Consider the following 22,125-nt stretch of genomic DNA (forward strand, 5'->3'; position numbering starts at 1 on the left):
TATTTTACCATCCCTGTTTTACGCTTCTGAGGCCTGGACAACTTATGGTAGACACATAAAGTCATGGAGAGAGTGCACCAGAAATTCCTGAGACATATTCTAGGCATCAGGTGGAGCACTTTTATACCTGATATGGATGTTCTCATGCGGGCTGACGTACTTTGTATCGAGAAGTTGATTATACGCAACCAGATGAGGTGGGCTGGACATCTGACAAGGATGGACGACGATAGATTGTCATAGCGCCTGTTCTATGGTGAAATTACACAAGGAAAGCGTCCACAACATAAACCGACGAAACGCTTTAAGGATAACATCAAAGATAATCTTAAAGCTCTTGGTATTGACGTGTTCAGTTGGGAAAGTGCTTCCAATGATCGTAAAAAGTGGCGCTCCTTGATCTATCATGGCTGTGATAGTTTTGAGAAGAAAAAATATGAACATTTTTTTTTACAAGGTGGTGACCACTTATCAAGGCCCGGAAGCCACTCAGGGATAAGGGTTATTGTAAGTACAGTATGTTAGTGTGGAGATTTAATAAAGTGTCTACTTAAGGGGGCGGTTCATCAAGAATTTGTTTACGTTGGACTTGAAGATATCCAGGTTGTAGTCAGGTGGGAAACAGGCAACCGGAACAGAGTTCCACAGTCGTGCAGTTCTAAGAAAGAAGCTTTGTTCATGGAATCTACGTTTTGATTTAGGCATAGATAAAGAGTGGGGAAAGTTTTTGACAGTGGATTCAGCTAGACGGGTGTTTTTCGTAAAAGATTGGCGAGAGGGGACCAGAGATTGGAGTTCAGACGAGCCATGGAAATAACGATAAAACAAAGATAGGCTCGCAACGTCTCTTCTGTGGGAGAGAGGTTGCAGGGAAGAGAAAAGGGCACCCCCACTAAGCCACGAAGTCTATTTTGTACTCTGTCAATGCAGGATAGGCTGTTTTTAGCAGCTCCTGTCCAAATATGGCAGCAGTATTCCATCCTTGGACGTACTTGGCTTTTATATAGATAGAGAATTGCATCAGTAGTGAGATATCTTCTGGGGCGGTAGAAGGATTCCACCATCTTTCTAGCGACCTTGGCAACAGACTTGATATATGTGTTCCATTTCAGATCAGGAGTGAAGGTCAAGCCCAGAAGCTTGTCAAAACATGGGGCTTCTCCTAGACGAGAGCCATCCATTTCAATTGATGCCAGAGCGTTGATGGTGTAAAGATAGGAGTTTGGTTTTAGATGCATTAAAGCTAACCAGCAACGTCTTCCCCCACTGAACCCCTCGTTCGAGATCAGAGGAGAGAGAATCATGCAAAAATGAAGCGTGATATCCGGAAGAAGGATATGTCAGATGTATCAGGTCTGTCGGAGGATTTCATGCAGAACCACACCTGTGATTTATGCGGTAAAATGACTTTATCCGGAGGTGGGCTAGCGAACCACAAGCGTTCACATGGAGATCAATCTTTCTTTGATGGAGAAAACATTGCAGGCCACAGATGTTCTGGTCTGTAAATCGAATGGGGGCCTGAAGCGTCATATGAGCGTCCACAGTAGGACAGCATCAGTTGGTATCTCTCAATCTAATACATACTTTTGCCACGATAATTACCCCAAACTTCACTGTATAGGGAAAATATAACTACTAATACACCACGTTTATTTAAATCTTATTAATATCTTCATATATCCATTTACAATGATTACTAACCCGACGATAGGGGCATATATCTTATATATAAACAAACAAATAAATAAATAAGGACCACAAAAAAACAAAACAAATAAAAGAATGACAATAGCGAAGAATTAAAAAGTAAATTAATATATATGATAAACAAAAATAAAAACACTTATCAATAGGAAGTCGTCAGCAGTAAAGAAAGAGCAACCATAAAAACAACATAGCATATAGGTAGTAGTGACGATAGAAATATGAAAGTACTTTAAATCGTAGCCGCCAGATTAATAGAATTCTGACACCTTCAAACTGCCAACAGCTTAATCTCACGAAACGGTACCCCCTCGCCCCTACTTTGAACGCTAGAAAACTAAAAACAAATCAACGAATAAATAACAAGAGAGAAAAAATGATAAAATAAATTAATAAATAAAAATAACACTTGTCAAAAGGAAATTAAAGTCACCACCAATAAAGGATATACACCCATAAAAAACAACCTAAGATATGGGAAATTTTAAATCAAGAGCAATAAATAACCGCCAAGCTAAAAAAATATCATCTAACACCTCCCTACTACTGACAGCTTAAAAATGGGAAACGGCATTCACCCTTCGCCTCACAACACCTCCAAAACCCCTATTGCTTACATTCACATAGTATACACCCTAATTTCCCCGGAATGTAAATCTCACCCAAATATCTTATAAAAAAAAAACCTTCAAGCTGATTGTACATGAGAATCTTTGGAATTCAATCATCTTGCAGCCCACCGTAACTGTGCCCTCAAGAGGAAGCTTTTAATTCCATCAATCTTACACATCATTAGAAGATCAGCATTGAGTTAGGGTTAATCCACAGATTGCTGGGAGACATCCCTTGTGAAAGACGTCCAGCTGCTTTTCTTTAATTTAATCCCTTTTTTAGAATTTATTAGACAAAATTTAACTTTTATTTTACCGTGCCAATAAATATGATCATCACTGTAGGTGCAGGTTGGTAAACAACCTCCGTTTTTGAGATGTTAATGGTCGGACCGAATCAGAGAGCCTATCCACTAGGCGCTGAACTTCTTCAGAAGATACCACCAGAGCCACATCGTCAGCAAACAGCATCTACCACCTTTATAAACGCATGTTTCAGCATGACAGAAAAGTAGAGAGCGAAAATACAGGGGCAATAAAACAACCTTGTTTTGTACCGTTAGTTACATTTTCACCGGTATTCCTGATTTCTTCAAAACCTTCATCGAGGCAACGCTGTTCACTGTATCAAACACCTTTGTGGAGTCCACGGACCCCTCATACAACTCCTAATTCTTCTGTCGATTTTTTCAACCACCTGTCGTAAAGAAAAAAAAATCATACCAATGGTACCGGGACCTGCACGAAAGCCACACTGCGATTCAGGGTAGACGTCATCAACTACGTGAGTTATTATTCGATAAAAATCAGTCTGGCCAAGATCTTTCCAGTCATAGACAAATAGAGAAATTCGTCGGTGGTTATCTATCTATCTATCTATCTATCTATCTATCTATCTATGTATATATATATATATATATATATATATATATATATATATATATTAATTGGTATATATATATTAATTTTATTTATACAAACATTTTTGTATAAAATGTTTGTATAAATAAAATTAATATACCTGCTCTGTTCACTCATTGAGCACTATTTTGGTAGACACATGTTGTTTCATTGGATGTACTTCTAGGAAACTAAACTCTACTGGCTATATATATATATATATATATATATATATATATATATATATATATTAATTGGTTCTATGGGACGAAAATACATGAAGATTTGCAGGCTTTTGGAAGATTATTATACTGCTAGCATGTCGCCCGGCATTGCCCGGCATTGCCCGGCATTGCCCGGTCGTAAAATATGCTTAAATATGATATTTTGATTAATGCAGATTTCGTATTTATTATTATATTATATTCGACCCATATATAGTAATGATTTAAAAGGTCTAAAAAACATGACTCGTGTGCCACCACCGATAATCGAAACTAAAACGTTTAGCTTACGATTTATTTTTGCTTTTGACGTTAATGCTTGAGCTATGAAGGCATGTTTGCTGCAAGCCGAAGTATTAAAACATGAACCAATAGCTATTACATTACGCATGCATATTCGTAATACCATCGTTCGACCTTCACCTGGCAAATTCCATTTTTTTTTAATTTTCACAGTTTTGCTCCGATTCCCCCCCCCCCGGCTAAAACACAAACATAAAGTTTCGCATAGGTTCTGACAGAAGAGTTTGGTAGACAAAATTATTAAAACAAATATATATATATATATATATATATATATATATATATATATATATATATAAATATATATAGAGAGAAATAGGTTTGATTTTACTATAACGTTTTTACGCAAATATTATGCAAGTACAAATCATGTAGGATATCTGCATGGATATAATTACACGTAATAGTTAACTAAAGATGATCATTCCATAAGAAAACTGAAAAAAAAAACATAAGGAAATTAATTAAAATTAATGTTTAAAAAATGTGCACATTAGCTAGACCCTTTGCAGATGAATGCAATTCCACGACACATATATAACAAAGTTGCATTTTCCTTTTAAATAAATAGAAAAAAAAAGTGTTTTTAATATGAATTATCAATACATACAAAAAAAACTAATTTATAGAAGCATTGATTCTATGGTTAAAATTGTATGCCAATTGGTAAAAAGACTAATATTTTCAAACCAATAAAGTATGCCCAAATTTGCCTACATTATATATATATATATATATATATATATATATATATATATATATATATATATATATATATATATTGTTACGACGTATCCCAGTCCTACTGGGGACGGTAGAGATGGGTGACGTAACAAAATATATAAAAAAAAATAAAGTTTCCCAGGTTCCTTGATAATGCGTTGTTATGGGAATGGGACAACCGTCCCGAAGACAACAATAAAATGAAATGTACTGGACAACAAAATCACATAAGAAATAACGAGGGCAAGTATCGTCGAAAAATTAACAAACATTTATTTAAAAAAATAAATAAATAAAATTCAATTCAAGAAAAGAAAATTAAATATGCCTAACTAAATGAAACGATTTAGTGATTCACATTCAACCGAGAGAAAAATATATTAACAGCCAATGTTCCCATAAAACAAGAAATCGTCTGCTCAATTAGATAAAGGTTCTAGGGTAAGAGAGAGATGTTGAAGAAATGAAAGTTTTGGTTGAAAAACTCACTTAATGTCCTTTGAAATGTGACCTTTCTTTCGTGTCTTTTTTATATATATTTCTTTCCTGTAAATTGTTTATATTTGATTACGCGCGTGCAGGTTAATTTTCATATTTTCGTCCTTCGGATTATTTATGTTTCATTACGCGCTTGCTTGTTAATTGCACCAAGTATCTGTTTCCGAAGCTCATCAAAGCCCTTGATTTATAGTAAAAGTTTCACTGCTCCATGGATCCTTCCTTCGCTGGGTTCATTCTTTTGTTCAGTCAATATTCTAACTTTGACCGCTGACCAAAACAGATCTTCATCGTCGCCGCCAACATCGGCTGGTGTCGTTGATATTTACCTTCGCGACGCCGCTACCACGCTGTCGTTGCCTTTCGCCGGCTTCGCCACCCCGACATTCGCTGACTTACGTCTTGTCGCTTTGAAGCGAGAAGCTTCACTGCTTGTTGACAACTTTTTCAGGCCCTCTCACTATATATATGATCTATCTATCTCTTTCTCTATACAGTTTATCTCTATATATACGGCCTATCTCTCTCTCTCTATATATATATATATATATATATATATATACGGTTTATTTCTCTCTATCTTTTCTCTCTCCTCTCTTTCTCGTCTATGAGCTTTCTTTTCTCTTCCCTTTTCCACTCTTCGTTCACAGTATCTCTGTCTCTCCGTTCTCCTTCTGCTCGCAGGCCTCCTCCTCCCCTTTTTCTGTTTTGTTTAAAAAATCTGAACGAGCAGACGAGAATGGACCTTTTTGCGCCAAAAAAATGATACAGTAAATAAAATATACTGAAAATATATCTCCTCGCGGCTAAAAAACAATAAAATAATTTATACATTTTAATAAATGTACCACAATATATATATATATATATATATATATATATATATATATATATATATATATATATATATATATATATATATAAAGTGTCCTGGCAGACCAGTTTTAGTTTTGCTGATGAAACAACATCAAAAGAAATCTTCTGATTTTTTTTTTCTGAACGGAGACGAGCAAAAAACGAAATGAATTCCGGCGCAACGATTCTGAAGACAATGAATTGAAATATCTCGACAAAATTATACGCGTGTGTGATAAGTTTCAATGCGGTTTACCTGTTTTCAAATAAATGCCGTGGTAACTTTTCTCAAAGCATAAAGAAAAAAAATTCCTGCTGCAAAATATATTTCTACATCGAGTAACTTCTCAAACACAAAAATCGATTAAAAAAAAAACAGAATACAAGCAAAGAAAATTTCAAAATGAATATGAAATTTCGCTAACTAAACAAAACATTCTGTTTACAAAATTATTTATTTCTACAAAAACATTAAACCCTTCAAATACAAATCCTCTCAAGAAATAAAACAGATACAAAAAAATACTTTACGCAGACTTTATTAATTAATGCTTTCATAAAAAAGTCCTTTAAACACAGCAAAATTATTACATTTTCTTGTCAGCAGAAAATGTTTTTTTTTTTTTAAATAGAAGCTTGCCCCCAACAAATAAACATTAAAACATCAGAATTCATGGAGACGGCAGTGAATGGCTGGTTTTCTATTCTGGAAGCGCAGTTCCATCTTCACAATATAACAGCCTCAACTACAAAATTCTATATAGTAATACCATCTCTGCTTGCAGAGGTAGTTGCAAAAATACCGACATCGGTGCTAAAGTCGAAAAGATATGAGGAGGTAAAACGTGCGCTAATCGAGGCTCACGAACAGACAAAACCGGAATTGCTCGATAAGTTAATGAGAACAACAATAACAGGTCGGCCATCGTCATATTTACAAGAGATGCTATCGATAGCGAAACAAATAAGCAAAAATATGCAGACATACTAAATCACCTGTACAATTACTAGAAATACCATCATCAAGATTTCTTACCGTACATATTGATATAATTTGACCACTACCACTTGCAAAATGCTCGAATAATCTTTACATCAGTCCATATCGGTACCTTTTAACGTGTACATGTTGAGTCAGTCGCTGGAAAGAGGCACAACTGATATCAGACATTACAGCACAAACGATAGCAGAAGCTTTTGTTAATACCTGGATCACTATATTTGGTATCCCGCTTCATATTATAATAAACAGAGGCACATAATTTGAAAGCGAATTATTCCTTGAAATCTCAAGAATTATTGGATTTTATAGACTACGAACAACAGCCTATCGCCCACAATGTAAGGGACTCACAGAGAGAGCTCATAGAACAGCTAGCAAGGCCCGAAAGAAATCCTGGATTTCAGCCCTAACAACAATTCTCTCGAGAATTCGAAGTATGCTCAACTATTCCAATTTCCCTCCTTTTTTAAACTGTTACATGTGCGCAAATATTATTGCCACGATTAACGATTGATACGGGAAACACAGAATTTTACAAAAAAGCTGCATAAAACTTTGGAAAATTTTGATCTGACAGGCTTTTCAAACAGAGCAAGGCCAGCAACAACAAAAAATTGTGCTAGATCAACTTTAAACTTGTCCAAAAGTTTGAATTAAAATTGATCGTGTTCAAAAACCGTTAGAAGTACCTTATTCGGGTCCTTAGACGATACTGGAACAAACTAAAATATTTGTTAGTAGAAACTTACCAAAACACGCATACACAAGTTTCAATAGATCGTATGAGAACTTAGATGGAAAACACACAAAAACACCCACAATAAAATACAACTATCAATACAAATAACAAGCCTGGTTGTTTACTTCCTGAAAAAGGACATGAACACAAACAGAAAACGTGAACTTCAGGTAGAGCAGTGACATTAAAAAACGAATTTGTTTATTATTAAGCAACAGAATGAACAAACACTTAAGAAACACGCATAATAAAAATTAATAAAACCGTTCCAAAAACTCCGTTATATTGTAATAGCTGTTTTATGAAAAGACGTTTTCGTATCAAAACCACAACTCCTAGCTTTCTTTCTTCCTTTCCCCTCTTCTCTCTCTCTCTCTCTCTCTCTCTCTCTGTTACATGATAAGGGCTGTCCCCTTTTCATGTAAGTATAAAAATAGAGAGATTTAGTTAAAATGAAAATAAAATGAGAGAAAGCAGGAATCGAACCCTGTGTATAAGTTTTAAAGAACAATAGGTTTAAATGGAATGTCCAGTAAATTGTTGATTCTGATGAAATTAATAATAAATAAACTATCATTGTTAGAAAGAATGTGGATAATAAAATATGGGTTAAATGAATTAGATATGTAGGTTGAATTCCTTTGTGAAAACAACAAAGAAAAAATGGGAAATCAGAATGTTCGGAAACGTGCAGGTCGCGCATGTTGATGGCACGTGAATTGTGGTCACGTTGGCCGGACATGCATGGATTTCTCAATATAGGAAGTGAGAGTTAGTTAGTTAGTTAGTTAGTGAGAAACTCAGAGAGAGTCTGATGATTCGAACGTCTAGAAGCGAGACGGTCACTTTGAAACTTAATATATGAAGCTTTGAATTCTTGATGATGAAAACGACGTCCGGTCGTGAGAAGAAATAAAACCATCAGGTGTTTTTGTAAACGTCGTCTTTGTGATTCCAGCAAAAGGTAAAGTGAATTGTTATTATATGTCTATATGTCTGTGTTATAAAATGTCATGACATACACATCTCATATCTACAATGTGAACTCTACATCTCATATCAACACTTCTAAGTAATGAACATATTTTTATATATATATATGAATCGTCATAACACGAACAATCTCTTCATAACAGAAACAACGACATTCTTTATAAAACAAACAATCTCTCTTACAACAACATCTCTGTCTCTCTCTCTCTCTCTCTCTCTATATATCTCTCTCTCTCTCTCTCTCTAAGATACAACATCACTTGTAATAAGACTCTCTCTCAACGACAAACACTCTAATAAGGCTCTTTCTAAGCATCACTTATAATAAGACTCTCTTTTAATGAAATCCCTATATAACATATACATATTTGGTGCCCGTGAGCCAGTTTGCATCAGCGATGCAAAACAGAACCTGGGGTATATACAATAAATACAATTTGGAGCCGTAGCGACCGGACCACCCAGCAAGGGTGAGTTAAAGAAAAAAAAAGAAAAAACTTCGGAACCACGGAATAAAAAAAAAAAAGAAACACAACGTTTTAAAAGGGTCCAAGATAATTAAAAAATAAATAAATAAATAAATAATACCACGGAAAATAATAAGATTAAAAAAACATCACACGATCACAGAAATGCGAACAAAAAGAAAGAAAAAAAATTTTGAACACACACGCACACAGAAAACTAAAGTTTACAAGAAAATATTAAAAAAGAAAAAAAGGCCGATATGCCGTAATGAATGATAAAAAAAGATACGGTCGGTTAAAAAAAAAAAGAAAACTACTCACGAATATTTCATTCATAAATAAAATAAAAACAAATAGAAAATAGGACAGTGTCATTCATAAAATGTGTGTTAATGTCTGAATTGTTTAGAGAAACTGTCAATAATAAATAACAATTTAGTGCCAGAAGTCGAAAGTACATTTGAAATTCTCGAGTATTAAAAGAAAGAATGAATAAATAAATAAATAAAATAAAATACACTATAGAAAAAAGAAAGATGCAGAATGAAATCAAAGTTATGCATTGTGTGACAAATTTTTGTTTTGTGTCAACGGACTTTTGAAATGTATAATGTAACGAATTTTTTTTTTTTTTTGCAAAATGTTTAAATGTATTAAGGTATTTTCTTTTGGAAATGTGTTTTAAACAATATTGTAAATTTATACTTAATGTAAATGTTATTGATTTTCACAGCAAGAATTCAAAGTTATCAGTAAATATACATTAGATTTAAACAGTCTAGGAGAAAATAAAACTAGTTAATACGTATGGTTGGCTTACAGATTCAGTTAGAATTTTAGAAGGGGGACAAGAATTAAAATTACGTAAACGGGTATTTGGAGAGTTTTTAGATGTGATAAGCCGTAAGAAAGATGTTTTTTTAGCATTTGGTTTTTGTTTTGTTTTTGTTTTTTAGAGATCCTATAATTTTTTCCAGGAAAAGTGACTTGGTAGGGATTGATAAGCACAAGATGTGCCCCTATTCGAAAAATTTGGGAACCTGGTTAATTTAGTGCTTAAAATAAGCTGGTTGCACGTAACGACTCCAAGCAAGTGGTAAGACTTGGCTTAATTAATAAACAGGCGTTGGAAAGAATACGAAAATTCTTAAGGGGACCAGTAAACCGATGATAGGTAGTCCCGAGGCAATCACATATAGCTTAATGAGGTAAGAGACAGGCAAAAATATGCCGTAGATTACGTAAGAAAGATATATAACCTTGTATTTTTTTTAGAGACGCATAAATGTGGGATATATCTGCTGGATCTTGGATAGGGGAAGTTCAAGAATCCAAGCAAGGAAATCCGAGTGAATCCGTACGAGAGAAAAAAGGTATATCTTGATAGTTAAAGCCAACCAAGAAGATTGGTTATGAGCTTTGGTATGTCCCGTATAAGATAGTTATAGAATAAAAAAAACAAAGCCATACTTGATAAGACTAACCATGCGGAAAGAGTTGATCAGGACACTTTTGGGACGAAGGAAGTCGTCAATTTCAAGGGAGGTGGAAATAAGATAGTTATAGAATAAAAAAAAACAAAGCCATACTTGATAAGACTAACCATGCGGAAAGAGTTGATCAGGACACCTTTGGGACGAAAGAAGTCGTCAATTTCAAGGGAGGTGGAAATAAGATAGTTATAGAATAAAAAAAAACAAAGCCATACTTGATAAGACTAATCATGCGGAAGGACATTTTTGGGACGAGGGCTGACTGAAAGAGAATTTTTTTTAGCCTGATCTTTCCTAGATGTGTGGTTGTGTAAATGTAGAAAAAAAATGTATTAAATTTAAAAATGCATACATTTTTTTTGTGAAATATGGAAGGGAGAGATATTACATGATAAGGGCTGTCCCCTTTTCATGTAAGTATAAAAATAGAGAGATTTAGTTAAAATGAAAATAAAATGAGAGAAAGCAGGAATCGAACCCTGGATATAAGTTTTAAAGAACAATAGGTTTAAATGGAATGTCCAGTAAATTGTTGATTCTGGTGAAATAAATAATAAATAAACTATCATTGTTAGAAAGAATGTGGATAATAAAATATGGGTTAAATGAATTAGATATGTAGGTTGAATTCCTTTGTGAAAACAACAAAGAAAAAATGGGAAATCAGAATGTTCGGAAACGTGCAGGTCGCGCATGTTGATGGCACGTGAATTGTGGTCACGTTGGTCGGACATGCATGGATTTCTCAATATAGGAAGTGAGAGTTAGTTAGTTAGTTAGTTAGTGAGAAACTCAGAGAGAGTCTGAGGATTCGAACGTCTAGAAGCGAGACGGTCACTTTGAAACTTAATATGTGAAGCTTTGAATTCTTGATGATGAAAACCACGGGCGGTCGTGAGAAGAAATAAAACCATCAGGTGTTTTTGTAAACGTCGTCTTTGTGTTGTGATTCCAGCAAAAGGTAAAGTGAATTGTTATTATATGTCTATATGTCTGTGTTATAAAATGTCATGACATACACATCTTATATCTACAATGAATCGTCATAACACGAACAATCTCTTCATAATAGAAACAACGACATTCTTTATAAAACGAACAATCTCTCTTACAACATCTCTTTCTCTAAGATACATCACTTGTACTAAGACTCTCTCTCAACGACAAACACTCTAATAAGACTCTTTCTAAGCATCACTTAGACTCTCTTTTAATGAAACCCCTATATAACATCTCTCTCTCTCTCTCTCTCTCTCTCTCTCTCTCTCTCTCTCTCTCTCTCTCTCTCGCAAGCAAGCAAGCTGCGAATTGACGCACGCGTATGGCACTGTTTCACAAAAACATTTTTATAGACAAACGTTTGCAATAAAATAAGCAATTAAAAGGTCAACTTCGTTGCGTTAATTCTTCCTACTTCCTTGAAGTAGTAGTCAAAAATGTAACAGAATGAATCCTCTATTGAATATTATATATTTCGAAGAATAATTTGCCCGGTGTTTGCAAAAAAAAAAGAAAGAAATAATAATAATAATAATAATAATAATAATAATAATAATAATAATAATAATAATAATGTCGTTCATCAAATTCCGTCTGTGTTTGTTTGCTATATCACGTCAGCTGATATTTGGGCTTGACGATCTTAAAAAAGTCTTTCTTCTCTTATAAAAAAAAAAGAAGAATTTTACAGAGGAATATTTTACGTTACACCGGCCAAGGCTACACCGGTGTAACGTAAAATATTTTCTTTCAAAAATTCTTTTTATCTATAAGAGAAGAAAGAATATTTCTAATATCGTATTTTTTCGATTTTCGATACTTATCAGATGAATTTCTGTACAAAACAGAACTAAGGACATTACCCGAAATATAAACTAGCTTTGTGTGAAATTTGCAAAAGATAAGCTCAGCCGTTTCAGAACCTATGAGGAACTATCTCTCTCTCTCTCTCTTTCTTTTTTTTTACACAGTGATCACCACTTATCAAGGCCCGGAAGCCACTCAGGGATAAGGGTTATTGCAAGTACATTACGTTAGTGTGGAGATTTGATGAAGTGTTTAATTAAGGGGGCGGTTCATTAGGAATTTGTTAACATTGGACTTGAAGACATCCAAGTTGTAGTCCGGAGGGAAGCAAGCAGACGGAACAGAGTTCCACAGGCGTGCAGTTCTAAGAAAGAAGCTTTGTTCATGGAATCCGCGTTTTGATTTAGGCACAGATATAGAGTGGGGGAAATTTTTCGCAGTGGATTCAGCTAGACGGGTGTTTTTCGTGAAAGATTGGCGAGGGGGGACCAGAGATTGGAGCTCAGACGAGCACCTGCCATGGAAATAACGATAAAACAAGGATAGGCTCGCAACGTCTCTTCTGTGGGAGAGAGGTTGCAGGGTAGAGAAAAGGGCATCCCCCACTAAGCCACGAAGTCTATTTTGTACTCTGTTTTTAGCAGCTCCTGCCCAGATATGGCAACAGTATTCCATCCTTGGACGTACTTGGCTTTTATATAGATAGAGAATTGCATCAGTAGTGAGATATCTTCTGGAGCGGTAGAAGGATCCCACCATCTTTCCAGCGACCTTGGCAACAGACTTGATGTACGTGTTCCATTTCAGATCAGGAGTAAAGGTAAAACCCAGAAGCTTGTCAAAACACGGGGCCTCACCCAGACGAGAGCCATCCATCACAATTGATGCCAGCTGGGGATCAGAGCGTTGAGTATGTAGGGATAGGAGTTTGGTTTTGGATGCATTAAAGGTAACCAGCCACATCTTCCCCCACTGAACCACGCGCTCGAGATCAGAGGAGAGAGAATCAGAGAGAACTTTGTCATTTACAGCCTTTGATGTGTTGCCGTAGATGGTCGTGTCATCAGCATAGATGTCAACGAATGATTTAAGTATGTGTTTAGGGAGGTCATTGATGTAGATTAGGAAGAGAGTTGGGCCCAGGATTGACCCCTGAGGGACTCCAGCATTTATATTGCAGGCCTCCGATTTTTGTCCATCTACCACTACCCTTATGAGCCTATCGGAGAGAAATGATTTAATGATTGAGAAAACATTTCCAGTTATACTGTAGCTGGAAATCTTGTGAAGTAGACCCTTATGCCATACCTTATCAAAGGCCTTTGATATGTCAAGAGCAATTGCCCTAGAAAGGAAGCCTTTGTCAAGAGATTCACTAATCCTGTGGGATATAACCGTCTCTCTCTCGCATTCTCTCTCACACACACACACACAAAGTGACATATATATATGTGTGTGTGTGTGTGTGTGTGTGTGTGTGTGTGTGTGTGTGTGTGTGTGTGTGTGTGTGTGTACATATATATATATATATATATACTTCAGAATAAAATTATCTAACAATCAACTGGTATGGAAACCTATGATTATAAGTCTTACAAGATATTACTGGAAGTAATATTCTATAAGTATTATCCCACCTAAATAAGAATTGCTCGATATACAAGATAGAGCAAATAAAACAAATTTTAGTCATTCAATGAATTTAAAAATTTATGACGTGAAATGTTTGAATTATTCTATGTAAGACAAAGAATACATTTGAAATATTATAATAGTAATATTTCAAATATTTCCTTTGTCTTACATAGAATAATAAAAAATCTTTTGATTTGAAATTCAAACATTTCATGTCATAAATTTTTAAATTCATTGAATGATTAAAATTTTATATAATATATATATATATATATATATATATATACACGCGCACGCTCGCACACACACACACACACACACACACACACACACACACACACATATATATATATATATATATATATATATATGTGGAGAGAGAGGGGGAAATAGAGAGAGAGAAAGAAAGTGGAAGAGAGAGACGGGGGGGGGGAGAGACAGAGGAAGTAGAGCATAATTGAGATAAAGAAAGATAAGGGCCAGAGGGACAGGAAGAGAAGCTCAGTATCCAAGAAGTCTTTCTCTTGGTCAGTAGTGCCTAGGAAGCTAAACTCTTGCAAAGTTTAACAATCTAATTTATTAACAAATCGAAGAAGAACCATAGAACATATAACATATCGATACTCAATACGTGCGCAAATTAAATTCATTTTCTTTCAACCTGCAATGAAACGGTAGGCGGAGCTTTGTCTAATAACGAGAAAAAAACGCATAACTTCATCTGTATAAACTCAATGTTCGCGCAATCTTTTGTTCAATGTTAGCATAGGGATTGTTGAAATATCTAATCCATTTCGCTTGGTTTTCTGATTAATATTTTCTTTTAATTATATTTATTGTACTAGAATAATGTAATTTTTTAAAGTTTTGAACCCTGACTTTGTTTCATTGTTCAATTACTGGCGGCCATGTTGATGGTCATTTTTATTGGTTATTTTCTCAACCAAAAACTACTACTAGCAGGCCGCCCGGGAGTGCCCGGTCGCCAAATACGCATAAATATTATATTTTAAATTAATGTAGTATTCTTATGTATCATAAACAGAAATACCGTAGGCATTAAACGTAACATTAAATTCCTTTAAAAATAATGAAGTTAAAAACTTTGAAAGAAACTGACATATGTGCATGCGAATATTACGTTGTTTTTTTTTCTAAACAGTTCAGTTCTTGTAAGTGAAAAAGTATTCGAGCTGAGATAGAAACCAAAGCCTAAATACAGCGAGTCAAGTACGATAACCATTAGGCCAGCTTGACACATTCTTTAAAAAGTGTTTTCAAATCAACTTATTCTTAACATATATAATCTGTCATGTGAGCCAATCATGTATGTGCATTCGTGAAACAGTTGCCAAACAAATACAAATCCGATGACCTCCACCTACCAAATTTTCAATTTTGATCCCTTAATATCTTTATTCCGGATGGAAATCAATTAAGTTTTCCACATGTCTGAATACCCTAGAAACCAATTTTCAAGTTTAGTATTTTGCTAGAAATTTTTCTCCGAGGAGATGTACTTACATTGAAAACTTATGGGTTAAGGACATTAATTTAAACATTGTATTCTTTGATACAAGAAATAAATTTTAAATTTTAATTATGTCCTCGCCAGTAACGTGATCGACGACCACCCTTAGACATTTGGCAGAGTCAGCGGTGGACCGCAAGTGATCAAATTACACCTATTTTCTCGACTAATTTTTATTTCAACCCATTATCCTAGAATGGAGCGACCTTAGTTTGTTAATGACACACCATATCGGGGAGCATCGTAAATTGTTTTTTTCTTTACAAGCACCTTTCCATCGCACCCATCCAATGGAATACTATAAACTTGTCCTCAGTTTGTCTAGCCAGGAGGATGTCCGAGGAAACTTCATGATATTTGCATATTAGTTTGGAAAAATGACATTTAATTAAATATTATTCATTGTTTAATAAGTTTTCTTTTGTTTTCATTGTTTTTTTGTTTTGTTTTTTTAATTTATATCTCTTGGCTTGAAATAAAATTGTAGTTGAATTTTCGATCGGATATAAATGTGAATTTTTTAAACGTGTCATGATTAAATTATCAACTAGTATATTTTGTATGTGTATTTCCATTTTTTAAATACGTAAATTTCATTAAAACCTGTTTTGTATAGAAAAATACTATAAATTTATCTTTTTATTACAATTTGTGTGTGTGCGTGTGTGTGTGTGTGTGTGTGCGTGCGTGTGTGTGTGTGCGTGATTTATATATCTATATATCTATAAAAGTGAGAATGTGTGTGTATGTGAGGACACTTCGGAATCTATATACTCAACGAGTTTTTGATCTACTGACTTTAAATTTGATATGTAGAGTATTCACACAAGTGTAAGAAATTTTCAATCGGTTTTCATCCTGAAAAAAAAATGCTGCTAGGGGATAAAGATTCTAAAATTGTTACGTAGGGGGGGGGGGCATCGGATTTTTTTTTTTTTTTTTCAACTGTTTCCCGAATACGCAGGATTACTTATGTTAATAATCAGTAGGTTTGAAAACACGTTTTAAAGAACGTGTTTCGCTGGCCTAATAGTTATTGTGTTTGACTAACTGTCTTTAGATTTTAGTTTCGATCTCAAGTCGAGTTTATTTGGGGTTTTTTTACATACAAAAAGTGAAATGTTTGTAAAATATATAATATTCGTATGCGCATGTCGCAGTTTCTTTCCGGTTTTTTTTTTTTTTTGTTTTTTTCACTTCATTTTTTTTTTCCAATGAATTTTTGTTACTTTTAATACCTACGATATTTCTGTTTATAATAGATAAGAATTCTGCATTAATTAAAATATTATATTTATGTGTATTTTACGACCGGGCAACGGACAGCCTGCTAGAATATGCACCCTAAACCTCTAACCTCGATGGAGGGGAGACTAAAACTTGCTCATGTGGTTTCAAATGATCAGAAATAACAGCAAGGGGAGGCTTGATTCCAAATATTTCTCATATGTTATATCTCTTCTCTTTGGTTTTCATACATATCCGTCTGATCTATGGCGGATAGCTAAATGTTTTGGTTTCTATTTTAGCTGGCAACATCCAAGTCAGTTTTCATGCTTTTAAAATCACTATGTATGGAAGGGATCGACTCATATACTAACTCGTATTTATATATTGAGTACAATATAACAATGAATAGAGAATTGGCTCTGTAATAATGATAAATAAGAAATTTGTATAAATTAAAATATCATATTTAAGCGTATTTTACGTCGTGCTACCTGCTATTGTTTATATAGTTATATATTTGCATGCAGCTAACTGGTACCTATGCAAAATACGGACCGTGTTATTTTTTAATAGGATTGTCAAGTTAAATTCAATTTTTACAGTATCTTTTGTTTCTTAAATTTTAGGTGAAAGTACAAAATACAGTAGAACCCCGGGATACGGCATTAAAAATTAGTAACAAAACACAGTACAGTATATAATACACATGTATATAATGAAATAAAATTACAAATAACACGTAAGGCGACAAATACCGTAACCAGGGGCCGAAAAACATCGTATTCCACATCGTAAACTGAAATCTACCTCCATGGATTAGATCAAGGGTTCAATTCGAAATTCCGAGAAGATTCCCGAGTTCGACAAGTCGCGGATCAGAAGTTACATCGGCTGAAACGTTGTGTGAATAGCATCCAAGATAAAAACAATAGTTTGAATAATCCAAATAATATAACTTTTAGTATTTACGTAGAATACGGACCGTACTGAAATAATAACGTTATTATTTAGAAAACCATTCTTAACATCTGTAGAGGGGGCGTTTTTTTTTTTTTTTTTTTTTTTTAACTATTCTGTACTTTCGCCTAACAATTTAATAAACAAAAGATACCGTAAAGATTGAATTTAACTTGAAAGTCCGATCTAAAAACAATGGGGTGGTTCGTATTCTGTATAAGTACCCAATTTTTTTTTATCTTCATCTGCAAAATTTCGAAATAGCTAAAATGTTGACGAAAGTATCGCGGGAGTCGGCAACAGGGTTGATTTGTCGTAAGTAAAAAAAAAAAAATAGATCAATTATTCAATTAAATACTTAAGATACTTGTTGACACTTAACCTTGTGGGTGAATAATTTGTTATTATTACTGTGGTAATCTGAATGCGAAAGTTCTCGCATTAACAGTAAAGTCAACGCGCCGCCCCTTAAAGTATCAATTAAATTATCAATTAAACTTTTACACACAAATGAACCACCTTTATTTTTTTTCTTACCTGGCTGAGTATATGCGGCATTGCGGCATCAGTCACAAAGTCTCCATATTAGTTTTGATTAACTTTTATTTGTTATTGTTTTTGTTTTGTTTTTTTTGTTTGTTTTTTTTGTTGTTTTTTTTGTTGTTGTTTTTTTTTAAATCTGTTTTTGTTTGTTTTCTAATTCAATACTTACTTTGCTTTTAATATACCAAACAGTTGTTTCGCATCATTGCTTTATTTCCTGGACAAATATTTAGCATTTGTGTTCAAGTGTTCCTTTCTTTAGTGACACCGACTTCGTTTTCAACAAATGGGATCTATTTCTAAATTTCAAGTTAAAATACAAATTAGTTTCTTCTTTGTTTCTTTTCTTCACATATTATTATATGAGAAATCTTTTCTTCACATATTATTATATGAGAAATCTTTTCTAGTTAAAATCTTTTGAGAAATACACAATTTAAATATATAAATAAAGTTATCTGATATGACCCAAATGAGACGGTCATTTTGGATAACTTGTTACTGTTTATCTAATGTTACATGTTTAAAGTATGTATTTCTCAATACAAAACGTATATTTCTGAATAGATTTTAAGTCGAAAATATTCCTTATACAATTATACTTAACAACAAAAAAATAAAATTATGCCTTCACAGAATTCTTTTTCTCGCAATAAACTCACGAAGTGATTTAGTGATTTTACCCCATCTTTTACATAATTATCAGCCATGGGTCTATATGGGTTCAGTTCGAGGTTCCGTTGAAAAAAAATCTGTGTAGGCATTAAATATTTTTTGTTTTTGCTAAATATTATTATATGGGGAAGCTTTTCGAGTTAAAATCTATTAAGAAATACGCATTTTGTATTGAGATATACATATTTTAAATATATAAATATTTGGTAAAGTCCTGCAATATGAGCCAAATGAGACGGCCATTTTGGATAACTTATTATTCTTTACCTAATGTTTGCAACAAAGTTATGAAAGAAAATTATTTTGAACGAATGTTCAAGCATTTGAAGTAGCGAACTTTGCGAAACAATAGCCAACCAGCAAAATCGATTAGTTAAATATATATATATATATATATTAAAACTGTCCTACCTGAATAGAAGACCCCTTCAAATTCTGACCAGTCAAGAATATCATTACGTTGGGATTCTTCGTCTAAGGATTGATTCAGCTCCTGGAAATGTTCTCCGTTGGCCTGAGGAGCAGCTGTTGGTCGAAGCCTCTTGGCAAATATTTCTTGAGCTTGATGGACGAGTCTTCGAAACATTGTTGAAGTTTTTTTTTGTTTGTTTGTTTGTTTTTTGTTATTTTTTATGTTTTCTTTGAATTAAAAGCTGTTTAACTTTCAAAAAATTATTTTTTATTTTACTATACTTTGATTAAATAATAATAAAAAAAGTTTTTGTTTTTTTTATTAATTTTTTGGAGGGGGGTTGATTTAATTTTTACTTTTGCTTCCGACATATATATTTATCTTTATATTGTTTTTTTTTTTTTTTTTTTTTTAATTATTATTGTTATTATCACTTTTCTTGTGAGCTTAAAATGAGTGCGACAACAGAGAATGCAATAAGCGGTTTTCGACGTTTTCTCTAACGTAAGGTTTTTATAAATCGCTCGCTGCTGCTGCTGATATTGTCACGCAACTTCGGGCCGACATCTGATGCTACTACTGCGTGGGGGATCCTAGATTCTGCTCGCTACTTTCAAAAGTGAAAGTAAGTTTCTTTCATCCGGCACACGGATGCGAGTGAAAATATTTGTTTTTCCTCTAGATTAAGAGCACAAATGAATCATAATACTTAACATTTAATTCAAGCCAAAGATTTCGGTTCTTTCATTGCAACATGAACGAAAAAAATAATACTGTTTAAACACAAAGGAACTATACTGATTGACTCTAAACTTTATCTCAAGTCAAACAATAATTTCTAATCGACAGTTTACAGGCTTCAACATTGCTTTCAAATTCCAAAGGTTAACGAATTGAACGCACGTTAATCTTTTTTTTTTTTTTTTCTGTGCAAAGAGTTTAGGCACTGAAAATGTAGTTTTTATTAAAGTATGCGCAACGACACGTCTTTTAAAACGTCACAAAGTCTCCCTCTCTCTCTCTCTTTCTCTCTCTCTCTCTCTCTCTCTCTCTCTCTATATATATATATATATATATATATATATATATATATATATATATATATATATATATATTGATAGAGAGATAGATAGAGAGAGAGAGAGAGAGAGAGTGTGTGTGTGTGTGTGTGTGTGTGTGTGTGTGTGTGTGTGTGTGTGTGTGTGTGTGTGTGTGTGTGTGTGTTAGGACGATTAATTGGAATCGGAATCGGGAATCAGAAAAATCGACAAATTTTGGGGAATCGGAATCGAAAAAAAAAATGGTGCCTATTTTCTGATGCCAAAACGATTTTTTTAATTGTCTTTTTTAATTGATTTTTTTTATTTTAACAAAATCTTTCATTGCTGGTAATAATGTTAAATATTAAATATTTACTGATTTTAAAATACCAGTAAAGCTAAAATCTACAGATCATCACCACAAGTGTAATTTTACGTTTAGGAAAATATTTGCATATTTAATGTGTGTTTTTTTTTTTAAGAAATCGAGGAAAATAACAAATCTATAGTTAAATATTTAGAGATTTATAAAGAATTGGAATCGGAATCGGGAATTTGGTACGGAATCGGGAAAAATATTGGAATCGTTCCATCACTAATATATATATATATATATATATATATATATATATATATATATATATATATATATATATGTATATATATATATATATATATATATATATATATATATTTAAATATGCATGAATAAAAAATCAATACATAAAATATTTAAATTTTTTCTGTATTTATTTCCTGTATGTTGACGTGTAGGAATACAAAAGTCTTTTGAAAAAAACAAGAATGTTTCCTTCAAAAGCACATAATTTTCGACCGATCATTCGATCTTCCTCAATGTGAATATATATATATATATATATATATATATATATATATATATATATATATATATATATATATATATATATATATATATATATATATATATATAGAGAGAGAGAGAGAGAGAGAGAGAGAGAGAGAGTCTTGGAAGTTGATTTAAAACCTTTAAAACTATGTGAAAAAAAATTATTTTGTCATAAAGACAATTAATTTCCTGTATCGCTGAATAGTTTTACTTACATGAACAAACAATAGTACTAATGTTCTTAAGGGGATCATCAGTTGTTTACCACAGAACACTATTTCGGGGATTAAAAAAAAAAAACAGTATATTAAATCATAGCACCCAGTAGTGTTGATCAACCACCACCTCCCGTAGAACACGTAAACAAAATTATTTTTAATACTGGATCTAGTTCTTTCCTCCATATAAATTAAGGCTAAGCAATTCATGTCATTTAAAAAAATGTTTCTTACTTGTGTCCTCCGCCCCATTTCTCCACAAATGTATGTGCCTATTTACAAACTACTATATATATAGCTTTCTTTTCTCTATCCATCTCTTTCTCTTTATCTTTTCTCTCTCTCTCTCTCTCTCTCTCTCTCTTTCACTTTATATATATCTATATGTCTATAAAAGTGAAAGTGTCTGTCTGTCTGTTTGTCTGTCTGTGTACATTTCCCTACACAATAACTCCGTCAACTTTCAGTTACAGACTCGAAATTTGATATACAGGGTACTGAGATTTGGGAAAATCTTTGTAATCGGTTTACGGCCAGAAATTTGGCTGTTAAGGGGTCAAAGTTCAACTATTTGACCATTGAGAACTCTACCAAACTCCTCCGCCAATTTTGGATATAAATAATTAAAATTTTACGTATAGGTTCCTTGGACATGGATCTAACTTAATAACTTGATTTGAGCCCAAAACAATAA

General features: G+C 33.4%; 1 protein-coding gene across 2 annotated transcripts in view; it reads right to left on the bottom strand.

Moving 5' to 3' along the window:
- The window catches only part of LOC145284925 (glutamate decarboxylase 1-like), a 287,476-nt gene extending 267,259 nt beyond the window's left edge, over positions 1 to 20,217 (bottom strand). Inside the window, exon 1 of one of the 2 annotated variants that reach the window (XM_080134020.1) lies at positions 19,305 to 20,217. In XM_080134020.1, the coding sequence (XP_079990146.1) occupies positions 19,305 to 19,479 (175 nt within the window). In that variant the 5' untranslated portion in view covers positions 19,480 to 20,217. The remainder of the gene's footprint in view (positions 1 to 19,304) is intronic. The other variant, XM_080134019.1, reaches the window with a different exon arrangement.
- Between the last annotated feature and the right edge of the window lie 1,908 nt (positions 20,218 to 22,125).

The sequence above is a fragment of the Euprymna scolopes genome, chromosome 9, assembly GCF_053919585.1.
Source record: "Euprymna scolopes isolate OS-2025 chromosome 9, ASM5391958v1, whole genome shotgun sequence".
NCBI classification, from domain to species: Eukaryota; Metazoa; Mollusca; class Cephalopoda; order Sepiida; family Sepiolidae; genus Euprymna; species Euprymna scolopes.